At 44.4% G+C, this 20,200-nt stretch overlaps 1 protein-coding gene across 5 annotated transcripts in view; it reads left to right on the top strand.

The window, feature by feature from the left end:
* STARD13 (StAR related lipid transfer domain containing 13) overlaps window positions 1-20,200 on the top strand; it is a 290,895-nt gene that overhangs the window by 245,495 nt on the left and 25,200 nt on the right. For all 5 annotated transcript variants that reach the window (XM_083169803.1, XM_083169805.1, XM_083169807.1 and 2 more), the window contains 2 exons: window positions 4,989-5,060; window positions 6,240-6,321. In XM_083169803.1, the coding sequence (XP_083025929.1) occupies window positions 4,989-5,060; window positions 6,240-6,321 (154 nt within the window). The remainder of the gene's footprint in view (window positions 1-4,988; window positions 5,061-6,239; window positions 6,322-20,200) is intronic.

Below are 20,200 nucleotides of genomic sequence, written 5' to 3' on the forward strand. Positions count from 1 at the left end.
AGAACGTTGGCATCATTCTATTTACAGCACAACAGAGGTGACTCACTGCTATTGCTGGAACTATCCTCCACAATCTATAATGAGTATAATGAGATGCTCTGACATGGGCTGGCTGTTGCACAATACGGGTGATCGTGTCTCTTTATCGGTTATGTAATGCAAATTGTTTTCATCATTTTTGCTTCCTGTTGATCATCTGATCTGAGAGGTTGGAAACTTTTGATGATGACACAATGTTTAGAAAATAGTATCTGGGATTCTAATAACGGAATACCCTCATTAAGTAACAGGACAATAAGCACTGGGGTGCCAAGTTGGGTTTTAATGATCTGTTGGCTGAAGCAATTCTCTGTGGCGAGTGAATACATTTTCCATACAGCTATGGAGGGTTATACTCTGCATACAATACAGGATAGACTGAAGACAGTGGCACATTGTGTATCTTTCATCGGATTGTGTCACAGCTTTTTAATAGATGACTGTTTACACAACTACGGTAAGAAAATACAAAGTAGTGAGATAAAAAATATTTTTTTTTTAGCGGATTATCATTATATTATTTGTTACATTATTCGTACAGCTGCAGTTTATGACATAAAATGTGAACATTAAAATGAAGTTGTCCTTGAGCTGCAACAGCCACTCTTAAATTGTTCTTTAATAGGTGTCAGTGTATGAGGGGCGGATGTAATAGGGTCTGAGTTTGCCAGAGGTTCTGGATGCTGGCTGTTTAAAAAAAAAAAAAAAATAGAGATTGTCCGGCATTCCACACCTTTAAAATAAACAATTCTGCTTACAGGCTGGGGCAGTAGTTCCCACTCGCGTGCCTCAAAGCACCCTAACAGTCCAGGTTTTATGTAAGGATGGCCATCGACCATCAATGATTTTAAATCATCAATGGTTTATGGCTGATATTGAATACTTTTGCCATCGATGTTTCCCTGAGAACCAGATGGTTTCCCTACATCTATGGCAAAGGAGAACCGATGTTTCTTTTTTTCCGATGTTTCTTTTTTTCCCCAATGTGTTGGGACACTGAGCATAGCTCCGCCTCCAACACCCAGAAGCCACGCCCCCACATTTTGATTGGCCATTCAGTCAAAGATAATGGATAACCATCGATAGCTAAAACTATCAATGGTTATCCATCACATAGTTTATGACTATCGATGGTTGGGTGCAGAATCGCCATCGATTGCAACCATCGATGGGGACTGCACCGATGGCTGAGCACAGATTGTTAAATCAAATGGACTGAGGTCCTAATTAGGTTACCTGTGCCCAAACATGGTTATCTCTAAAACCTGGACCTTTACAGTGCCTTGAGAACAGAGTTTGGGAACGTCCGGGCGAGGGGGAAAATGTATTCAGACTTAGGGGTTGATTTACTAAGATGGGAGTTCTACTGAAGATGGGATGTTGCCCATAGTAACCAATCACAATCTACTTTCTTTTTATTTAGCACCTTCTAGAAGATAATAGATCAAATCTGATAAATAACACCCCCCCCCCTAGGGCCTGATTTTGAGTCAGATGGACCACTTAGCATGGATGCGATTGGTGTATTATCTAGGGGTGGTGCTTTTAAATTATTGGGGACAGTTTTCAGACAAAGCAATGTATCTACATTCCATAGTTGTTACTGCTTTCATAAGCCCACATTTTGTAGGAAAACAGCCCCTCGTTACCACTGTATGTACAGGAATATAAGTACACCTACTGTAATGCGTACACTTTGGGCTTGATTCTTGTTGAATCGTCCCCGACGTATTCGCTACGGGGGCAGATTGTGCGCATATTTGAACATGTGCATGGCGGGACTATGTAAAAACCGGACCCGGACTAAACCCCGGACCGCCGGACCGGACATCAAAATCTGCAGTCCGGGGCTTGTAGTGTCCGGTCCGGGGGGTGTCTTGTCCAGGGGGGTCCCTGTGATAGCTATCATGAGGGACATGGGGAAGTGGAGATTGCAGCCTCCCCGTGTGGTCCGGACGTCCGTTTTTTGCTACATGCCCGGACCATACAGGGAGGCTTTATTTTACCCCTCCTCCACTCCCTGGTGACAGGTGTCACAGGCAGCCCCCCGGACAGGACACCCCCCAGACCGGACGCTACAAGCTACAGACTGCAGATTTTGGTGTCCGGTCCGGGGGTCTTGTCCTGGTCCGGTTGTTCCAATAAATCCCCTCGCATGTAACCGAGGGGATTCTGGGGTGGCGGGTCGCTCGGCCGGGTGGAGGGCAGCGTGAAGCTGCTTGCTAAGCACAGGGCGACCGCTGCTTAGCAAGCGGTGTTGAATTAGGCCCTTTGTATCTTAAAGTAATCCCTACTTTTCCTGTAGGCCATCCATCCTTTTCCAATAAGTGAAATCTAAAAATACTGTAATTCCTATGTTATTGTACACCTGATAGACCCCGTGTCATGAGGATGGCTGTGGATCAGACTCCAGCACATGTGTTACCTTGGGGGGCAGATGTGTTCTGTTATTTTTTTCCTCAGTAAGAACTGTGTGTACTCGCATATGTTACAAGCACTACCGAGGCCAAGGTATTAAACTCCCGTCTAAGTAAATAAAGGCTAATGAGCTGGCGCACAGGCTTTCCAGCAAAAACATTGGACCAAAATAGGCTTGCTCATATTGGCCCAGCTAATTATTGTTAATGTGTTTAGTCAAAACTCAAAGGTCTCTGTTAAACTTGTTTATATTGGAAAGTTTGTGCTATGTCTTATATTCACGTCTCCTACTGTACTTTAAAATGGTTCTCCTGCGAGTACAAATATTACTAGCAACCTGTGATCTGAGCCTTCGGAGCCACCCCCTTGTCTAATGCATCGAAAATCCTGGGTCTATCTGGTGTACTTGTTCTGTTGTTATATGTGATTTGTATATTGTGTGGTTTGTAATGCTAACTGGCCGGTGATGATGATGATGATGATGATGATGAAGATGATATTATTTGATGTGTAGTTTTGACAGTATAATCATCTAATAATATATAAACCTGTATTTCGGTTATATTGCATTTTAGTACATTCCCGTCACTGAGTTTGATAAACCAAGACAGGGTCAATAATATTTCTACATTGCATGGAATTGATCAATATGTTTTAACGGTACTTGTTTCCTAGCACGGCGCCCGTCGGGTCCCATCGCATACCTTAACTTAAGGTATGCGATGGGACCCGACTGACCCGATTTTCAGGCTTTAAAGACCTTTTTAATACACTTTAACACCCGACCGACCCGATTTTTACATTGGACCCAATGTAAAAATGGTCCCTGAGACCCGAGTTTACATTGGACCCAATGTTAAATGCCCCCCAGACACCATTTTTAATTGTAAACCCACCCTCATGGTTAATTACATGAAATGCCCCCCCATTGTTAACGCAACGCCACGCTCAACGTCAACCCGAAAAGCGCGGCGAGTTTGCGAGGGGCGTTGGTACGCCTCCTCCAACCTTTTCATACCCCCACTATCCACGTCGGCTTGGAGTTGATTTTATATAGTGTGGCGAGCCACGAGCCCCGCGAGGGGAAGGGTAATACGTGTGAAGTAATGCACGTCCCCTCGTGGGGCTCGCTGCGCTCGCCACGCTTCGGGCTCGGTGGCTCGCTGCCCTCACCACACTATATATAATCAACTCCGCGCCGACGTGGATAGTGGGGGTATGAAAAGGTCGGAGGACACGTACCGCCGTTGACGTTGATCGTGGCGTGGTGTTAACAATGGGGGGGCATTTCACATAGTAATTACCCATCAGGATGGGTATACAATGAAAAATGGGGTCTGGGGAGCATTTAACATTGGGGCCAATGTAAAATCGGGTCTCAGGGACCATTTAACATTGGTTCCAATGTAAAAATCGGGTTGGTCGCGTCGCATCGCATGTGATTTTTGTGAACCGATTTTATACAATTAAAATCGGTGGCGCCCTGCTAGGAAACAAGTACCGTTTTAACCTTATTTTAAAAAAAAACCTGAAACCTGACAATATAAAGAAAAGATTAACTCATAAAAAAAATGTAATAAAAATATTGAAAATCATTATGCTCAGTAGTACAGTTTATTACAATTGCTCCTGGTATATATAGGATTTCTGAAATTCTATCTTGAAACAACAGAAATACTTTGTTGCTACTATGTAAAAAATTCCCGATTTGACGATTCTGACCGTTTTCAGTCATAACTGGGAAATCTGCATTTTTAAACATGTTTAATACCCCACAATTCCCCAACCTGGATGTGGGGGGATCAAGACAATTTATCTGTAACGTATGGGGGCCACTATTCTCGTATGATTTTTAGTTTAAAAATGAATACTTTATTGTGTTACCTGTATGTTGCAAATGAATATATTTATATATTTCCCCCATATTGGATTTGGTATATTGTGAACAGACATTACTATGTTGGTCATTGTTGTAAACTGGTTAAAGAACGTTTGTTATTGTAGATTGTCTGTCTGTTTTTGCTTTTCTGATCTTAGAAGTGCACATGTTATTATGTTACTATATATATATATATATATATATATATATATATATATATATATATATATATATATATATTTATTGATTATAATTGTAATTTCTTATTCCCACTATGGGATCTTTGTATGTACGAATAGTGTACAGGTTCTCAAACTTGGTCCTCAGGACCCCACACAGTGCATGTTTTCCAGGTCTCCTCACAGAATCACAAGCTAAACAATTAGCTCCACCTGTGGATCTTTTAAAATGTGTCAGTGAGTAATGAATGCACCTGTGCACCTGCCGAGTAACCTGGAAAACGTGAACTGTATGGGGTCCGGAGGACCGAGTTTGAGAACCCCTGCAATAGTGTACTCTGCCTGTACGTCAGTTTTCACTAGGAGCCTGGTACTTTTTTCAGATTTACAGACATGAGTATTACAGATGATCTCTGGAGTAATAAAACCATGAACGCCCAGGCAATACATTTATGTTCTGTTCTTATTTATAGAACTCGAGGCGAAAGAAGCATGCGAGTGGCTCCGGGCGGCTGGATTTCCTCAGTACGCACAGCTATATGAAGGTAATGGCACCATCTCCTCTGATGGAATTCGCCGTGCATCTCACCTATGACATCACTCTGTTCCATGTCACTATACACCCGTGGAAGGCTGCTTTTATGAGATTCAAAACCATAATTACACCAGCCGCTAAAAACATAGGAAGCGTGAGAACCGAAGATCCCATTCACTAAGACCACCCAGTCTTTAATACAGTAGTAACCGTGTGTGTTCAGTGATAATATTTATGTAATAATTAAAATAATTAGGCAGTCGCAACCTCTGTCTGTAGGATAAACCTGCTCTTAGACCTACACAGCGGTGAACCAGTTAACAGATTACCGTAAGGAAAGGCTTGTGCTACAGACTACAATGGTTGTCTGCTTGTCCTGTCGTTACTGGGCTTCTTCATACAGCAGAGGTAGCAGCATTAGCAGTGATTCCGTTGTGCACCTTCCACATGAACAATACTACACTCTGTAAATAGTTACTAAGGGGCATAGGTACTAAGCCTTGGAAGCATGTAACACGGCACTAAGGGGAGGATTGTCTGCCACTTTATCTCTCTCTACTTTATCACTCACGGGTGATATCAGGGCATTTTCTAAGCGATCTCACCAGATCGCTTAGAAAATGCCCCTACATAGCACATGAACCGTTGGGTGTTCCCATGGGCGCGTCTGTTCGCCACCGCCCCTGCCCCCCGGCCACAGCCTTCGGTGCGTGCACCAAGCGAACAGTCTATTGGTCCCTGTGTGAACATACGCTACTTGAAAACAGACCAGAATAATCCCCATATACTGTGTATGCATTCCCATCTGTGTATGGCTCTTGTATTAGTGCTGCAGTACCCTATCAGCTCTGCATCAGACAGTACATGTGGGCAATAGAGCTGAATGTTAATGTATAGTAAGTGCCAGTGCAGTAACTAGACATTTTGGCGCCCTGTACCAGAAAGGGAATTGGTGCCCATGGGGACAGTGAGCAGCAGGTAGGCAGCGAAGGTGAGCTGTGGGCAAAGGAGGACAGTGGCCGTCTGGGTGGTGTTGCCGGATGGTGCACCCACAGTGCAGATGCACCACATGCACACACCTTATTATTAGCACCTGTGTTGGTTATGTTCTATGTAGTAACAATAGAATCACATATTACTGTAAGCTCTGCCAGTCACTGTGACACAAATCTATCATTTCTCTTTCCAGATTCTCAGTTTCCAATCGACATCGCATCTGTGAAACGGGATCATGATTTCCTTGATAGAGACCATGTAGAGCCACTTTGCAGGTAGGAGAAATGTTCTCTGTAGATGCTCTGAACGTTGTATATTTGTTACTAGCTGACCCACCCGGCGTTGCCCGGGAAAACCTTTTTTTTTTTTTTCATTTCCAAAATTGCTGTAAAATTTCATCTAATGCTGTGCCAAAGACCTAAGATTGGAATTTGTTAAAGCCTCCACCATAATGCTAGAATGTGTTTGCATTGATACTCATTCACAGCAATGAAATCAGGTATGGTGTTGTTGTTTGAAACGCACCGCTCCTGACTTGATAGCTTGTGTGTGTTGTTGAATTCCACATCCACTCCTGAGATTTAGCACCTATGACATACCTTCAGGGCCGGTGCAAGTCTCCCGCCCGCCCCAGGCAAATCCCCCCCACGCCGCCAGCTCCCCGCTCCCCTCTCGATACTCTGGCACTGAGGTGGGCGCCCGCACCCCCGTGTCCGGTGGCAGCGTTGATTCACGGGCGGGATGGGGGGAGGGGGGGCAGGGAAAATCACAGACTCACCTGCTTCACGTTCCCGGCTTTCTGCTACCTCTCTATGGTACCTCTCCTTCGACGGCTCAGTACCGCCCTCCAGTGGCCGGCGCCCTAGGCAAATGCCTAGTCCTGCCTAGTGGTGGCGCCGGCCCTGCATACCTTCCAACATCGGGGGGTCAGAAATCGGTACAAAAGCAGAAAGGGGTGTGGCCTAATGGAAGGGGGTGTCACCTCATCTCCATTCTGTATTTCAATGGTACATTTTCTGGTATGTAGTTACAGGCGCTGAGTGCGTGGATACCGGGGTGGGCCTTCCCGCGCCATAATTAATTAAAAATAAATCGCTCGCTGCAACTGCCGCTCTCCCCAACAGTTCTGCCACAGGGTTGCTGCAGCAGTCTCTGACTTCTGGAGATCTGTAAAGCGTATGCATCGGCCGTCTCTACCAAACAGTGGGGCAGCCCCTGAGTGTGAAAGCATGTCAGGGGCCGGGCCACGTGACATCATGACGCGACGCATTCCACCAATGGAATTGGTGCAATGGGCCAAATTCTTCCCTACACCCGCCAGGCCAATCCCCTGATCCAGCCATCGCAAGCATCAACCGGTTCATTGATAATGTTTGGTTGATGGGCATGAGCACTGCCTGTATTTGTTTGAATGTTATGAGTGTAAGAAGTTGAAGAATAAGACTGAGATGAAGATTTGTCACTTTAAAGTGTACAATTTACTCAATTAATTGTGAAAAAAACATAGGTATACATAGAAATACAATTAAGAAATGAAAGTAGGATTAAAAAATAAGTTCTGATTCAAATTCATCACTGTTTGGATTTCCCGGTTTTGAGGTGCACACCACCGGGTCCATAGGTATCTTTTTGCTGAATTTGGTGGCTCTGAGTGCCACGATGTGTCCGCAATGCAACTACACGCACACACAAATACACACTTTTCAACTTATTATATAGATAGTCAATAATTAGTTTTTAATTGTGACAGTTTGTTTAAAAATTGTTTATTCAGTAGCTTTTGTGCCAAAGCAGATAAGTATATTCTGTCATGCCTTTATAGACCTTAGGGCCAGCATTAACATACAAAGATATTATTAGATTATCCTTAAAGAGCTAATTAGCTATAGAGATGCAATTTAAGGGTTCTAAATCCAGTCAGACATCATTTTGATATATATCAATGCAGTATAACTAGTTTATACTATACACATATATATATATATATATATATATATATATATATATATATATATATATATATATATATATACATATATTTTTATGTGGAGGATTTATTAATATCTCCGCAATAAATGAGTGTATACATAACACAATAAGGAGGTACTGTGTGCTGTATCTTCAGCTGCCTCTTGTTTTGCACTGTGGAGTGATGGGATAAGTGTGATAATTCAGTTCAGCCACTTGACAAGGACATTAGCAATCTTAATGACTTCTTTGTGATTCAGATAATCCAGACGTTGATAGGGGTTGTGTATATAACTTCATTGTCATTATCTGGCTGTCTTGTCCGGATTTAAATGACAGTTAGTGTGACTCAGAGATGTCAGCAGATGTGCTGCATTGGTCTTGAAGTTGCATTTGCAGAGAATATTTAATCGCAAATTGATTGAAATTCAGGGACCATATGGGCTAGTGGCTAAAAAAAGGCACAAGGATTGGCGCATGTTCAATATCTACCTCGGAACTGCGCATAGCCGCATACCTCCAGCTTCTATGGGTTGCTTTGGCTGCAGCCCATAGAAGCCAAATCATGGTCCCAGCGCCTGTACAATGCAGATGACACGCATTGGAACCAGTGCATGCGCAGTATCGGCCTTGGTACTGCACATGTGCTTACCCCAGGTTCTATGGTCTGAAGCCTATAGAAGCCAAAGAGGAAGCTTGGAGGGAGGGAATACCTATCAATGGGACTGCCTTAATGTTGGTGAGTGGCAGGTCGGACTTCCAATAGGAAGTCACTACTTGTCACAGTGGAGCCAGGGAAGCCAGTGGAGTGGCTTCCCTAATGTGGGATACACACCACGACGACCCGCTCACGATGCACATTGTGAGCGGGTCATCAGTGTTTCTTCAGACCCGCTCACGATGATGCGGGGGGGCACGACCCGCTCATGATGTGCACCGTGAGGGGGTCCGATCCGATGGCGACCCGCACCCGGCTGTATGGTCGTTCTTCAGATCTTACCTGCTGCAGGTAGGATCTGAATAACGACTGACCAACCCGCGGGACCGCGCATCGGATCGGTATCGGTCCACACCAGGACAGAAAAGGGCCCAATCACCACACAATCTACATCCAATTGGTTGGAATTGGATCTACATTGATGGGATCGGACCCCTGTCGTCCTGGTGTGTACCAGGCATAACACTGAGCACAGTGATTAATTTTTACCTGGGGGGGGAATGGTAATGTAATTGGTAAACCGCCACTTGAAATTACTATTTTGGGGGCAGTTTAAAGTGTAACCCCCACTCCTTTCTTACTGCTTCTAGTTAGGAATGACCCGATCCATGTATTAGAAGGGCCAACATTTTTGCCAACATTAGGAATACCCTTACCCATGTAGGACCCCAAAACACAACAGTGCAAAATAGGTGCATAACAGATTTTGGCTGTACTTCCTGTCAGGGCCTACATCAGATGTATTTCCCTTTATGCCAGAATGGACTATAGCAGTTACCTTGCAGACTAGTCAGTGACATTATCATGAGAACAGATTCTAAAGGCCCCCATACACGCTGCGATAGCAGCACGCAATGCGATGCATTATCGGGTGGATTTGCATGCGGAGCGATCCGCGGGCAGTACAAAATGTATGTGCAGCATATAACGCAGCGTGTATGGGGGCCTTTAGGTGCAAATGTACTTAAACTTCTAAAAATAAAAAGTGATGTTGCCCATAGCAACCAAACAGATCTTCTAGGATGCACTAGAGAAATGATACACAGAATCTGATTTGTTGATAAGGGCATCATCACCTCTTCATTTTTAGAAGCTTTAGCAAATGAACTGCTGAAGGTGCATATTGGCGTCCATGGGGACACGATGGGGTGCTAGCATCGGCAAGTGCATAAACATTTGCCAATGCCGGAGGGCGGCGGGGTCCATGCTGCATTCTGCACAACACGGAGAGGGTCGGTAACAAACCAAAGGAGCGCAAATCGGCCTTTGGGTGCAGCATACACACTGGGCGATAAAAGGGTTAAAATTACCGATATCGCTCTTTTTATTGCCAAGCGTGTATGGAGCTATAGTGCAGGACTGCTCAGATCAATCTTTGTTTAAACATTGAAAATAAAGATAAAATAGGTATAATCCGAAGGGTATTTATGTTGAAGAGTAAATAAGACCGTACCACGCAATAGCTGATAGACCTAAAAGGTTAAACCAGTTTGCAAGCTGGAAATGTATTTAGACAATAATGTAGGTATACCCTTAATAGGTCGACACGGAAACATGTCCATATACACTAGTTCACTACACTAATGTCCATATACACTAGGTCAACAAAAAAATAACAGATTATACTCATTAAAACCAGTGTTGAACTAGATGGACACAAGTCTTTATTCAGCCTTAACTACTATGTAACTATGTAACTATGTAAAAGGTCGACATAAACAAAAGGTCAACATGTTGACACATGAAAAGGTTGACATGAGCCTTTCAGGTATATTTAGTGTCAATGTTGACACCTAAGTACATGTCCCCCCAAATACTGTAGCCTGCACCTCGCACCTGGGGGCCAGGCGCCTCGCTCCACCACAGCGTCCATGTGGATTGTTAAGCATGAAAAAGTCCACACTAAGTGGGTAATTCAGACCTGCTCACTAGGCTGCATACTGTACATTTGGAGCCTAGCGAGCAGGTTATAACCTTAGCCATGTGCACCTACTTCAGGTGTCGGCCTAAGCCCTGTCGACATACAGTGGTTGACCCTACGACCCATACCCTAAAGGCCCCCATACACTGTGCGATTTGGGCCCGATTTCACTCGATTCGGATGGATCGGGCAGTGAAATCGGCCCAAATTGTATGTTTAGACATGCCATCCGACCCGATGCGCGGTCCCGTGCGCATCGGGTCGAGGTCGGACGGGCTACACATAAGATTTGGTAAATCTTATGTGCAGCCTGGAGGCGGGCAGGGGATGCGGCGTATGGGGAGCTCAGCTGATTCAAGGGGCAGGGGAGGCGCACTGACCTAGGCGGTGATCGCCGCAAGCAGGGAGCCGGTGATCCGGGGCGTTGAATGCAGTGATGGGCACCCTGTAGCGTGAGGGAAGCCGGACAGCAGCGGGCGCACATAGAAATGAATGGCCAGTCAGTGATTGGCTGAGAGCTCTCAGCCAATCACTGGCTGGCCATTCATTTCTGTGTGTTTTTTCTATGTGCACCCGCTGCTGCCCGGCTTCCCCTACGCTACCCGGCAATGTGGTCCCCTAGCAGCCAGTGAGTAAACTGGCTCTGCGTTTGCAGCCCCCCCCCCCCCCCCCCCCACCGCCCTGCTCTGCTCAGCTCAGCACCGGGGCTCCCTCTGACAGCAGCTCCCCGGGGACTGCATGTGATGAATCCCCCCCCCGGGAGTTGTCAGTAGATTAGGTCCGACTTCGGACAAGTTGGCCTAATGTATGGGGGCCTTTACAACTACAGATTCAAATATATATTACTGCTTATTAAAATCCTGGGCATCGGTCGTTCCCAAGCTTCCCCCTTCCCCCCACCAGCAACTCCTGAATGGGATTAATACGTTTAAGAAATCCAGCAGTGTTAGAAACTGGCAGCAGGCGATGACCTGTTTGTTTGTTGTTAGGGAACCTTCCACAAAGCAGAAGTTGTTGAGCAGATATAGGACAGAACAATATCATATGTTCTCTGCAACTATGCTTTTATTTTCTGTAACAAGTGTCTGCTAATGCAGACGCATTCTGCTGTATAACTGGGCAATGATCAGTGCTGGCAGCAGAATGGAAATGCTAATGGAACCAATGAGTGTCATACAGAGCATCAGGACATCAGTCAGTGAGAATACACATCCTCAGCATTATGAGTCCAGAATGCAGCCAACCAGTCCTTTGTATTCTGATTTGTTCCACCCTACACTCAATAAGAATGTTCCAATTAGCTGTATAAATTGTGTAGTCACACCTACCACCCACACTCTACCTGTACAGTAGCGCACGCAGTACCCAGAAACCCCTCCAGGAGTCTAAGGGCCCTAGACTGAAAGCTGAGGGTCCCCTCTTTCCATGGGTACAAGAATTTGAAAAATCGGCCCTTGGGAACCGGAAATATCTGACTTCAAAGCAGTGGTCCCCATCCAAGCCTGTTAATTGCTCTTCCCAGTCAGATATTTCAGGTTCTGTCTGACAGAGTTTTTCTGAGGGTATATTCCAAAAGCTGAGACTCTTCCCCTTTGAGGAACACTAGTAGCTTGTCTCTACTTTTCCCAAAACCAGAGATATCAGCCTTATAGCAGCTGGTTACTGCTCCAGCTCCACACACCTGGTATGTAGTTTTATATACTTGTTGGCAGATTGCTCTGCCTCCTGAACTCTGATTACCTAGTCCCCAATATCATTTGGTAGGTGGGATTCTCTAGTTTTTAATTCCATTAAAATCTAAGAAATCAATTACCGGAAACTGGAGATATCTGCAGTCAAGCAAGCCATCCTCCCACCAGAAAATTATGAATAATAAGCCCACTCTACTATATACCCCTCCTCTGCATATTAAACATCCTCTACCACCCTGGAACTTATATATCAGGGCCCCTTCATTCAGCCCAATGCCCCCTTCTCCCACCCCATCTCCCGCCATCTGTGCAGTAAAGGGGTAATTAGTGAAAATTACTGATCCAGGCCCTACATGCTGAGCGGTTGATATAATACCCCCTACCACCTGTGGGACATCAAAGCATCCCCCACCCCTACCGCTGGAGGATCGGTAGGGGCCCCAATACATTGTTATTCCCAGGGGCCTACACTGCTGTTGATGCCCCTGTATGTATATATATATGTATATATATAGAGTACAATGACCCAAGGTTACCCCCAGGAATGATGAGCGGCACTCGCTGGACTTTGAAATAACTTTTTAGTAGTGGAGAAAAAAGTTGTCACATACATCTTTTTTCTCCACTACTAAAAACTTATTTCAAAGTCCAGCGAGTGTCGCTCATCATTCCTGGGGCTAACCTTGGGTCATCGTACTCTACATTCACTTCTTGTGAAGGCACCCTGGCACGTTGACAAATTGTCCGAGAGTGCCAAACTTCAACCTTGCTATATATATATATATATATATATATATATATATATATATATATATAGTCCAACAAAAAACACGTCACTCCGGGTCTGGTGAAATAACACAAGGTTTACTGCGTACTGTATATATATTTTATTATTATTTATATACATTAGGTCTATCTATAATGCTTTAACTGACCCGGCATATACTGGGTCACCTAAGTGTCCATCCCTGTGCTTTGCTCCGCCCCTCTGGAAACCCCCTTCTGAAAATCCTGCGTTTGCTCCTGCTGTACTAAATGTGTAGTCACACCTACCACCCACACTCTACCTGTACAAATTGTGTAATCATACCTACCACCCACATTCTACCTGTACAAATTGTGTAGTCACACCTACCACCCACACTCTACCTCTACAAATTGTGTAGTCACACCTACCACCCACATTCTACCTGTACAAATTGTGAAGTCACACCTACCACCCACATTCTACCTGTACAAATTGTGTAGTCACACCTACCACCCACACTCTACCTCTACAAATTGTGTAGTCACACCTACCACCCACACTCTACCTCTACAAATTGTGTAGTCACACCTACCACCCACATTCTACCTGTGCAAATTGTGTAGTCACACCTACCACCCACATTCTACCTGTACAAATTTTGTAGTCACACCTACCACCCACATTCTACCTGTACAAATTGTGTAGTCACACCTACCACCCACATTCTACCTGTACAAAATGTGTAGTCACTCCTACCACCCACATTCTACCTGTACTAAATGTGTAGTCACACCTACCACCCACACTCTACCTGTGCAAAATGTGAAGTCACTCCTCTTTAAGCCCCTTTCACGTGCTCCGGCTCCAGCCGGGCGGCAAAACACAGGACGGGCAAAAGCCGTGCCGTACACAGTATGATGGACATGATTGTGTCCATTCACACGGGACGGCCGCGGTTGCAGCCGGATGTCACCACTGGTAAGGACGGCTGCCGGGCTGTGGCCATTCCCCACCATTATAAACTTCTGTGTGCTGCACAGCTTCTGGTGGCCATGCAGGGTTTCGCCCCCGGCAGGAGCCGGAGAGTGTGAAAGGGGCCTTAGAATGTAAGCTCTCACGAGCAGGGACCTTGTGTATTCTGTAATTCGGCGCTGCGCAACCCTTGTGGCGCCATATCATTTTCCGTCCAGCTCTTTGGCTGTGAGTGTAGATATAAATGATTGCGGCTCTGCACCACTGTCACTGGCATACACCTATTTACACATGTGGAAGATAATTCACTTACTACTGAGGGGCCAATTCGGACATGCCTGCAGAGCAGCGAATTTGTCTCCTCTGTCGATGGTCGGGGTCAGCACATGCGCATAGGGTGTTAATGCAGACCCCCACTGCGAGCGCCTGATTGACAGGCTGGGGGCATCCCAGGGTGGAGACACCAGACCTTTCATGGGTGTGCCCACAAAAAGGTTGGGCAGAAATGCTGGGTGGGCCCCAGGGAACGCAGGGCAGGCGGCTGACGTCACATAATGTCAGTGTCCGCCCCAATTTGCAGCCGAAAAGTAAGTCCTGAGCGTCCTTTCGGCTGCGTGCAGAGGAAAAATCATTTGATGGTTAATAACTATCAAAGGATTTTTTTATCTGTGCGGGTGCTTGTGAGCGGATGTGTAAGCGTACACATCTGCTCACAGTGTAGCGAGGGGATTTGGGTGATGGGGGTGATGTGCGTTCGGCGGAGCGGTGTGAACTGGGTTTTTCTTGTTATACACCTATAACATGGCGCTGGATTCCATCTAGCACCAAGCCTCAAAACCTCAAAGACAATAGAGTGTACATGGTCTAATATTCTCTCTTCACAATTATAAACCCCCACCAAATATTGCAGATACATTGATCACACTTTGTAATGTGCAACAGGTACGTGGTGGTGGGTGGGGGGTGTTGGCGGTCATTAGGAGGTGCCTGTGCATCCCCGTCACCCCCCGTGCGCATGGCTATGGAGTTCTGTTTGTACACGATTTTCATCATTGGCAGCCTCCAGCAATGGTTTTGCATATCACATAGAATCCCTAGTGCCCCATGCAGGGCCGGTGTAATGGTGTGTACACACGTTAGATGTGCCCTTTAAGATCCTATCCACGATCTGATCAGATAGGATCGTGGATAGGATCTTAAGGCACATCCGATTTGCATCCTATCTTGACTATATAGTGCAGATCTGCACTATATAGACAAGGCAGCCAAGACTTTCTGGCTTCCGATACGTGAACGCGCATCGGGATCAGATCGGGATCGCAAGTGTTAAAACCCTTGCGATCTGCATCCGATGCCGATCCGATGATGACTATATCATCAACATCGGAAAGGAAATCGGACCGTGTGGACACAGCATTAGGCTTCTCAGCACCCAAGGGAAATTTCAACCTACTGTACTGCCCCCCACACTGCCACCAATAACCATTTTCCAACCCCTTTAAGGCATACTTGCCCAACATTCCAGAATGGAAGGTGGGCAAGTCTCCTGCTTTTCCCTGGAGGGGGCAGAAAAGTAGGGAAGTACAGTATGCCTCAAGGGAAAGTATGGAAGTGCGGTTTCCCACAGCCGCTACCTGCATTAAGTACAAGGATCATCAAAGACTTTGATTTTGAGGTAGTCTTGGTGGCACCCCGCTAGAGTTTGGCACCCTAGGCAGCTGCCTAAAGCTGCCTAATGGTAGAGACGACCTCTGCATTAAAAAAAAAAAAAGCTAAAATTAAGGTGACTGTACTAAACTAAGGGCCCGAGTCAGACCTTCTCGCTAGGCTGCGTTTATTCAGAGCCTAGCGAGCAGGTTAACACCGCCACAGCTAACGCCCCCCCGCCGCCACCTGAATCCCCTCGCTACGCTGCAAGCTGTACACTTACACATCTGCTTGCAGTGCCTGCACAAAGGGAAAATCCTTCAATGCTTCCTTACCACCAAAGGATCTCCCTCTGTACACAGCTGAAAGGAACCTAGGACTTACTTTTGGGCTGCATGTTATTCGCTTGCATTCCCTGAGCCCCAGGTATTTAGGTTTTGTGACATCTTACACGTTATGCTGAGCATTGCAGATGTTACAGAATCGCTGCTAATGTGCTAGCACTTATATGTGCTTGTCATTTGTATCCTCTTACCTTAAGGTCTGTTAAGTTTTAAGTAAGACTGAAGAGCTACATAAACTGGGGTTATATGGAACCTTACTTATCTTAGCCCATAACCTCTCACTGTTAAGGAGACCATAAAGGCATTAACAACCTGTGAGAGAGAGTTTAAAGCCATCTGTCTCAGTGAGCATTTATTTACAGTGCTGGCTGAGTGACCGCGCCGAAAAGCTCTTAGGTAGCAAATGGCCAAAGAATATAGGTCGATAGGTTAAAGGTGTAAAATGGAAAAAATACTGTATGTGAAAGGTACACAATAGTGATGTCACCTGGAACATGCACAAGCCGCATTTTTTCAATACTGAGTTTTAGTTTATAAAAACAGTTTTAAAACCGCTTTGTCCTAAATAAATGAATTCTAAGAAACTTGGTGAACAGATGTTGTAGGATACTTGTAACATAAAATGACTTATCGGTATTTGTTGCACAATACATATAAATGTTTCCAATCTAGCTGACGTTGTAGGATACTTATCATTACTCTCCACAGATGTCATACAGTGCATATCTTACAGCTTATGAGGGCCTTATATGCAATATGTCCAGCACATATTCCCATAGCAAGTCAGTGGCAAATGCAGGATTTTTAGAGGGGGGTTTCTAAATATAATCCAAAAATCTCTCACTCTGCTGCACATTGGAGTAAGTACGGGAGGCTGATGGAGCGGACATTGGGTCACCAGCAAGTTGTTAGGTCAACAGACAAAAGGTTGACATGGTTTTTTACCAGTGGCGTAACTCTCAAATATTGCGCCCCCCCCCCTGCCAAAGGGGTTGACCTAATGGTGTCAACCTAATGAAAGTCTAACAACTTGCTGGTGACTGGTGACCCATGACCGTATCCCATTTAAGGCACTTTCAAAGAACCCCCCCCCCCCCCATGTGTTTGCCTATGCAAGTATGGTTCTGACCAGCACAAATGCAGAGCCTCTTACAAGACACTTAGGGCCTAATTCTGATTTGTACCCAAGCCGATGTCTGATGGTTGTGCTACCCAGGCGCAGGACCCTTTCTGTGCATTAGAAGAACGGGTCTTGTGATGCTGCTTGCAGCCCCCGTCACCCGAAGCATGACTGACATGCCGGGGGTCTTTCTGTGTTTTTTTTTTTTTTTTTTTGGGGGGGGGGGGGGGCATCTTTATTCAAAGTGGTGCTGTAGGTGTGATGGATCTATATCATCGGATGCAGACTTCATGGACCTTTTTTTTTTATGATTCTATGCCATTACATTTCATATGATTTGCAAATTAACGACGATGATAGGGAAATGTACTGAAGCAATAAATCTTCTGTAGATTACACGTGGATGTTACCACGAACCAGTCAGATTCTAGATATAATGGGATACATTTACCTAAAATCGACAAGAGGTGATATTGATAAAAGCAACCAAACAGATGATGTCTATCATTTTCTAGAATGCAACAGAGAAATGATAGAAATAATCTGATTGGTTGCTGGGCAACATCACCTCTTTTCATTTTTAGAACCTTTAGTAAATGTACTCCTTTGTACCTTCTATAAAATGTAAAATCTATCTGGTTACGTACATCCTCCCCTTATTATTTAATGTCTCCCCATGTTTCACTCCATCATATTATTATTATAGTTTATTTATATATATATACAAAGATGAGCATAAGAACAAACCAAGAAAATAGTGATTTACAGTACAAAAGCAAATTAGGACAAGAACATGGTAAATAGAAGCCAGTTGCAGCAGCGGTCACTTACACAATTATAACAGTGGCAGAGATATATTCTAAGAAAAGTACATGAGGAGCGAGTTCCCTGCTCGTTAGAGCTTACATTCTACTTATTTCTACTTATTGTATAGGTTTTTTGATGTCCAGGGTAGGGGTATGTTATCCAGCGAGAAACACCTCTAATTATTATAGATCACACTTACAGATGGGACGTGCTGGAGAGTAACGGTGATTGCTTTGAAGTTTGCTCTGGAAAGGGAGGGTCACTGCAGAAATAAAAACCTGTTTGGGATGGGGAGAAATATCCATGTATGACCCAGGTAAAAATTTGCTGCATTGTCAAAGGTACATTTGGTCAGTTTATTTCCTTACACAAGAGATCAGCTCATGACATTGCTGTTATATGTCCCACAGATTTTACATAGATCGGGACCACAATAGGAAATGTTGGTGGATTTCCACTTAGTCCTTTAACTTTATATTAAAGATAAAGACAAGAGAATAATTCAGAGTTTATGGATACTATTGTAGAGAAAAGAGATTGTCCTATGTTCTGGTCCTATGGTCCATTCATACAGAGTTACTGCGAAACTGGGATAACGCTGCATTGTATGTGGGAACCATTAGCTTATCTCTCAGGTAAATTGTCTGGATAAGGCCCCATTTACCGCAAAGGTTTCTGTGCTAATGCTTGATAAGTCTTTAAATCCATGCAAAATAGTATCATACAACTCAGCTTGTCATGAAACGAAGAGGAAAACGTTTTGTGCTTTAATCTCCCATTTCCACTCTGAAGTATTCCAGCTTATTACTTACTATAAAATGTTTTGTTTTCATCACTTATGTTACATTGGGGTTGTGACATATTTATTTTATTGAATAAGTTACTTATATAGCGCACACATATTCTGCAGCGCTTTACAGAGAATATTTGAACAATCACATCAGTCCCTGCCCCAGTGGAACTTACATGCTATATTCCCTACCACATGTACATGAACACACGGGCATTCTAGGGTTAATTTTGTTGGAAACCAACTAATTTACCATTATAATTTTGGATTGTGTAAGGAAACCGGAGTACCCAGAGGAAACCCAGGGGAGAATATACATTTATAATGATGAATCTTATTTTTCTCTTGCATTACTTGTATTTAATGTTAGAATATGTGACTGTAACCGGCATCAATAATTGTTTCATAATAGAAAACAACTTTATAAAAAGAGGTTTTGCAGCTTGCATTAAAACTCCCAGCAGGAGAGCCGCCGGCTACAGGTCTGATTCTGGTTCACTTCCAAAAGCAATTCTCTCTCGGACAAAACCATGTGCACTGCAGGTGGGGCTGATGTAATGTACAGAGAAAAAGATTTGGGTGGGGTTTGTACTTCAAATTGATGTAACTGCTGTAATTACATTGTTGTTCATAATAAATGTATAATGTGATATGGTATTTTGTGGCCTATGTATCACTGAGCTTTACCATTCTGGGCCTGGTCACACCTGTCTACCTAAGGTGCCCATACACTGCTGCGATTTGGGCAATTTTCATCCAATTCCGACAGATTGGTCTGAGAAATCTGATGAAAAGTGTCAAATCGTATGTATTTCAGCTCCGAATCCGATTTGTGGTCCTGTGCGCATCGGATCACAGCTACAGATTGCAAGGCCTGCACTATAGATCTCGCAGGCCTTGCTGGGATCCCATCTGATTCATTGTATGCAAGAGGACCAAATACGATGTATCGTATGCAATCCTGACAGCCGGAAAGCTGACGGGTGGTTCAAGGGGGATCATATGCGACTTCTCCCCTTCTCTGGGTCCATCGTGTATGGGGGGGGGGGGGGGGGGGGCTTACTCTGTACCTTTCACACATTGATAAGCACATGAAAAGCAATTTAAAGAAAAGAACAATGACAAGTTGTTGGTACCATTACTACTATTGTCTTCTAATATACTAACACCATGTTGAATATATAAAAGTGTGTTTTTCCCCATTTGCCCAACGTGTGTGTGTGTGTGTGTGTGTGTGTGTGTGTGTGTGTGTGTGTGTGTGTGTGTCAGGTTTACAGCAAAACTAAAGAAGACTAATTTTTATCTTTTTCATAAAAAAACTAAACTCAATTAGATACTGAACAAAAATACCTTTCCTGATAAAAGATGCACAGTAGAAGAATAGATTGAAGCTAAATCCACAATCATCCGTAGTAAATGAAATCTTAA

The sequence above is a fragment of the Crinia signifera genome, chromosome 2 (genome assembly GCF_055691185.1).
Source record: "Crinia signifera chromosome 2, ASM5569118v1, whole genome shotgun sequence".
Taxonomy (NCBI): domain Eukaryota; kingdom Metazoa; phylum Chordata; class Amphibia; order Anura; family Myobatrachidae; genus Crinia; species Crinia signifera.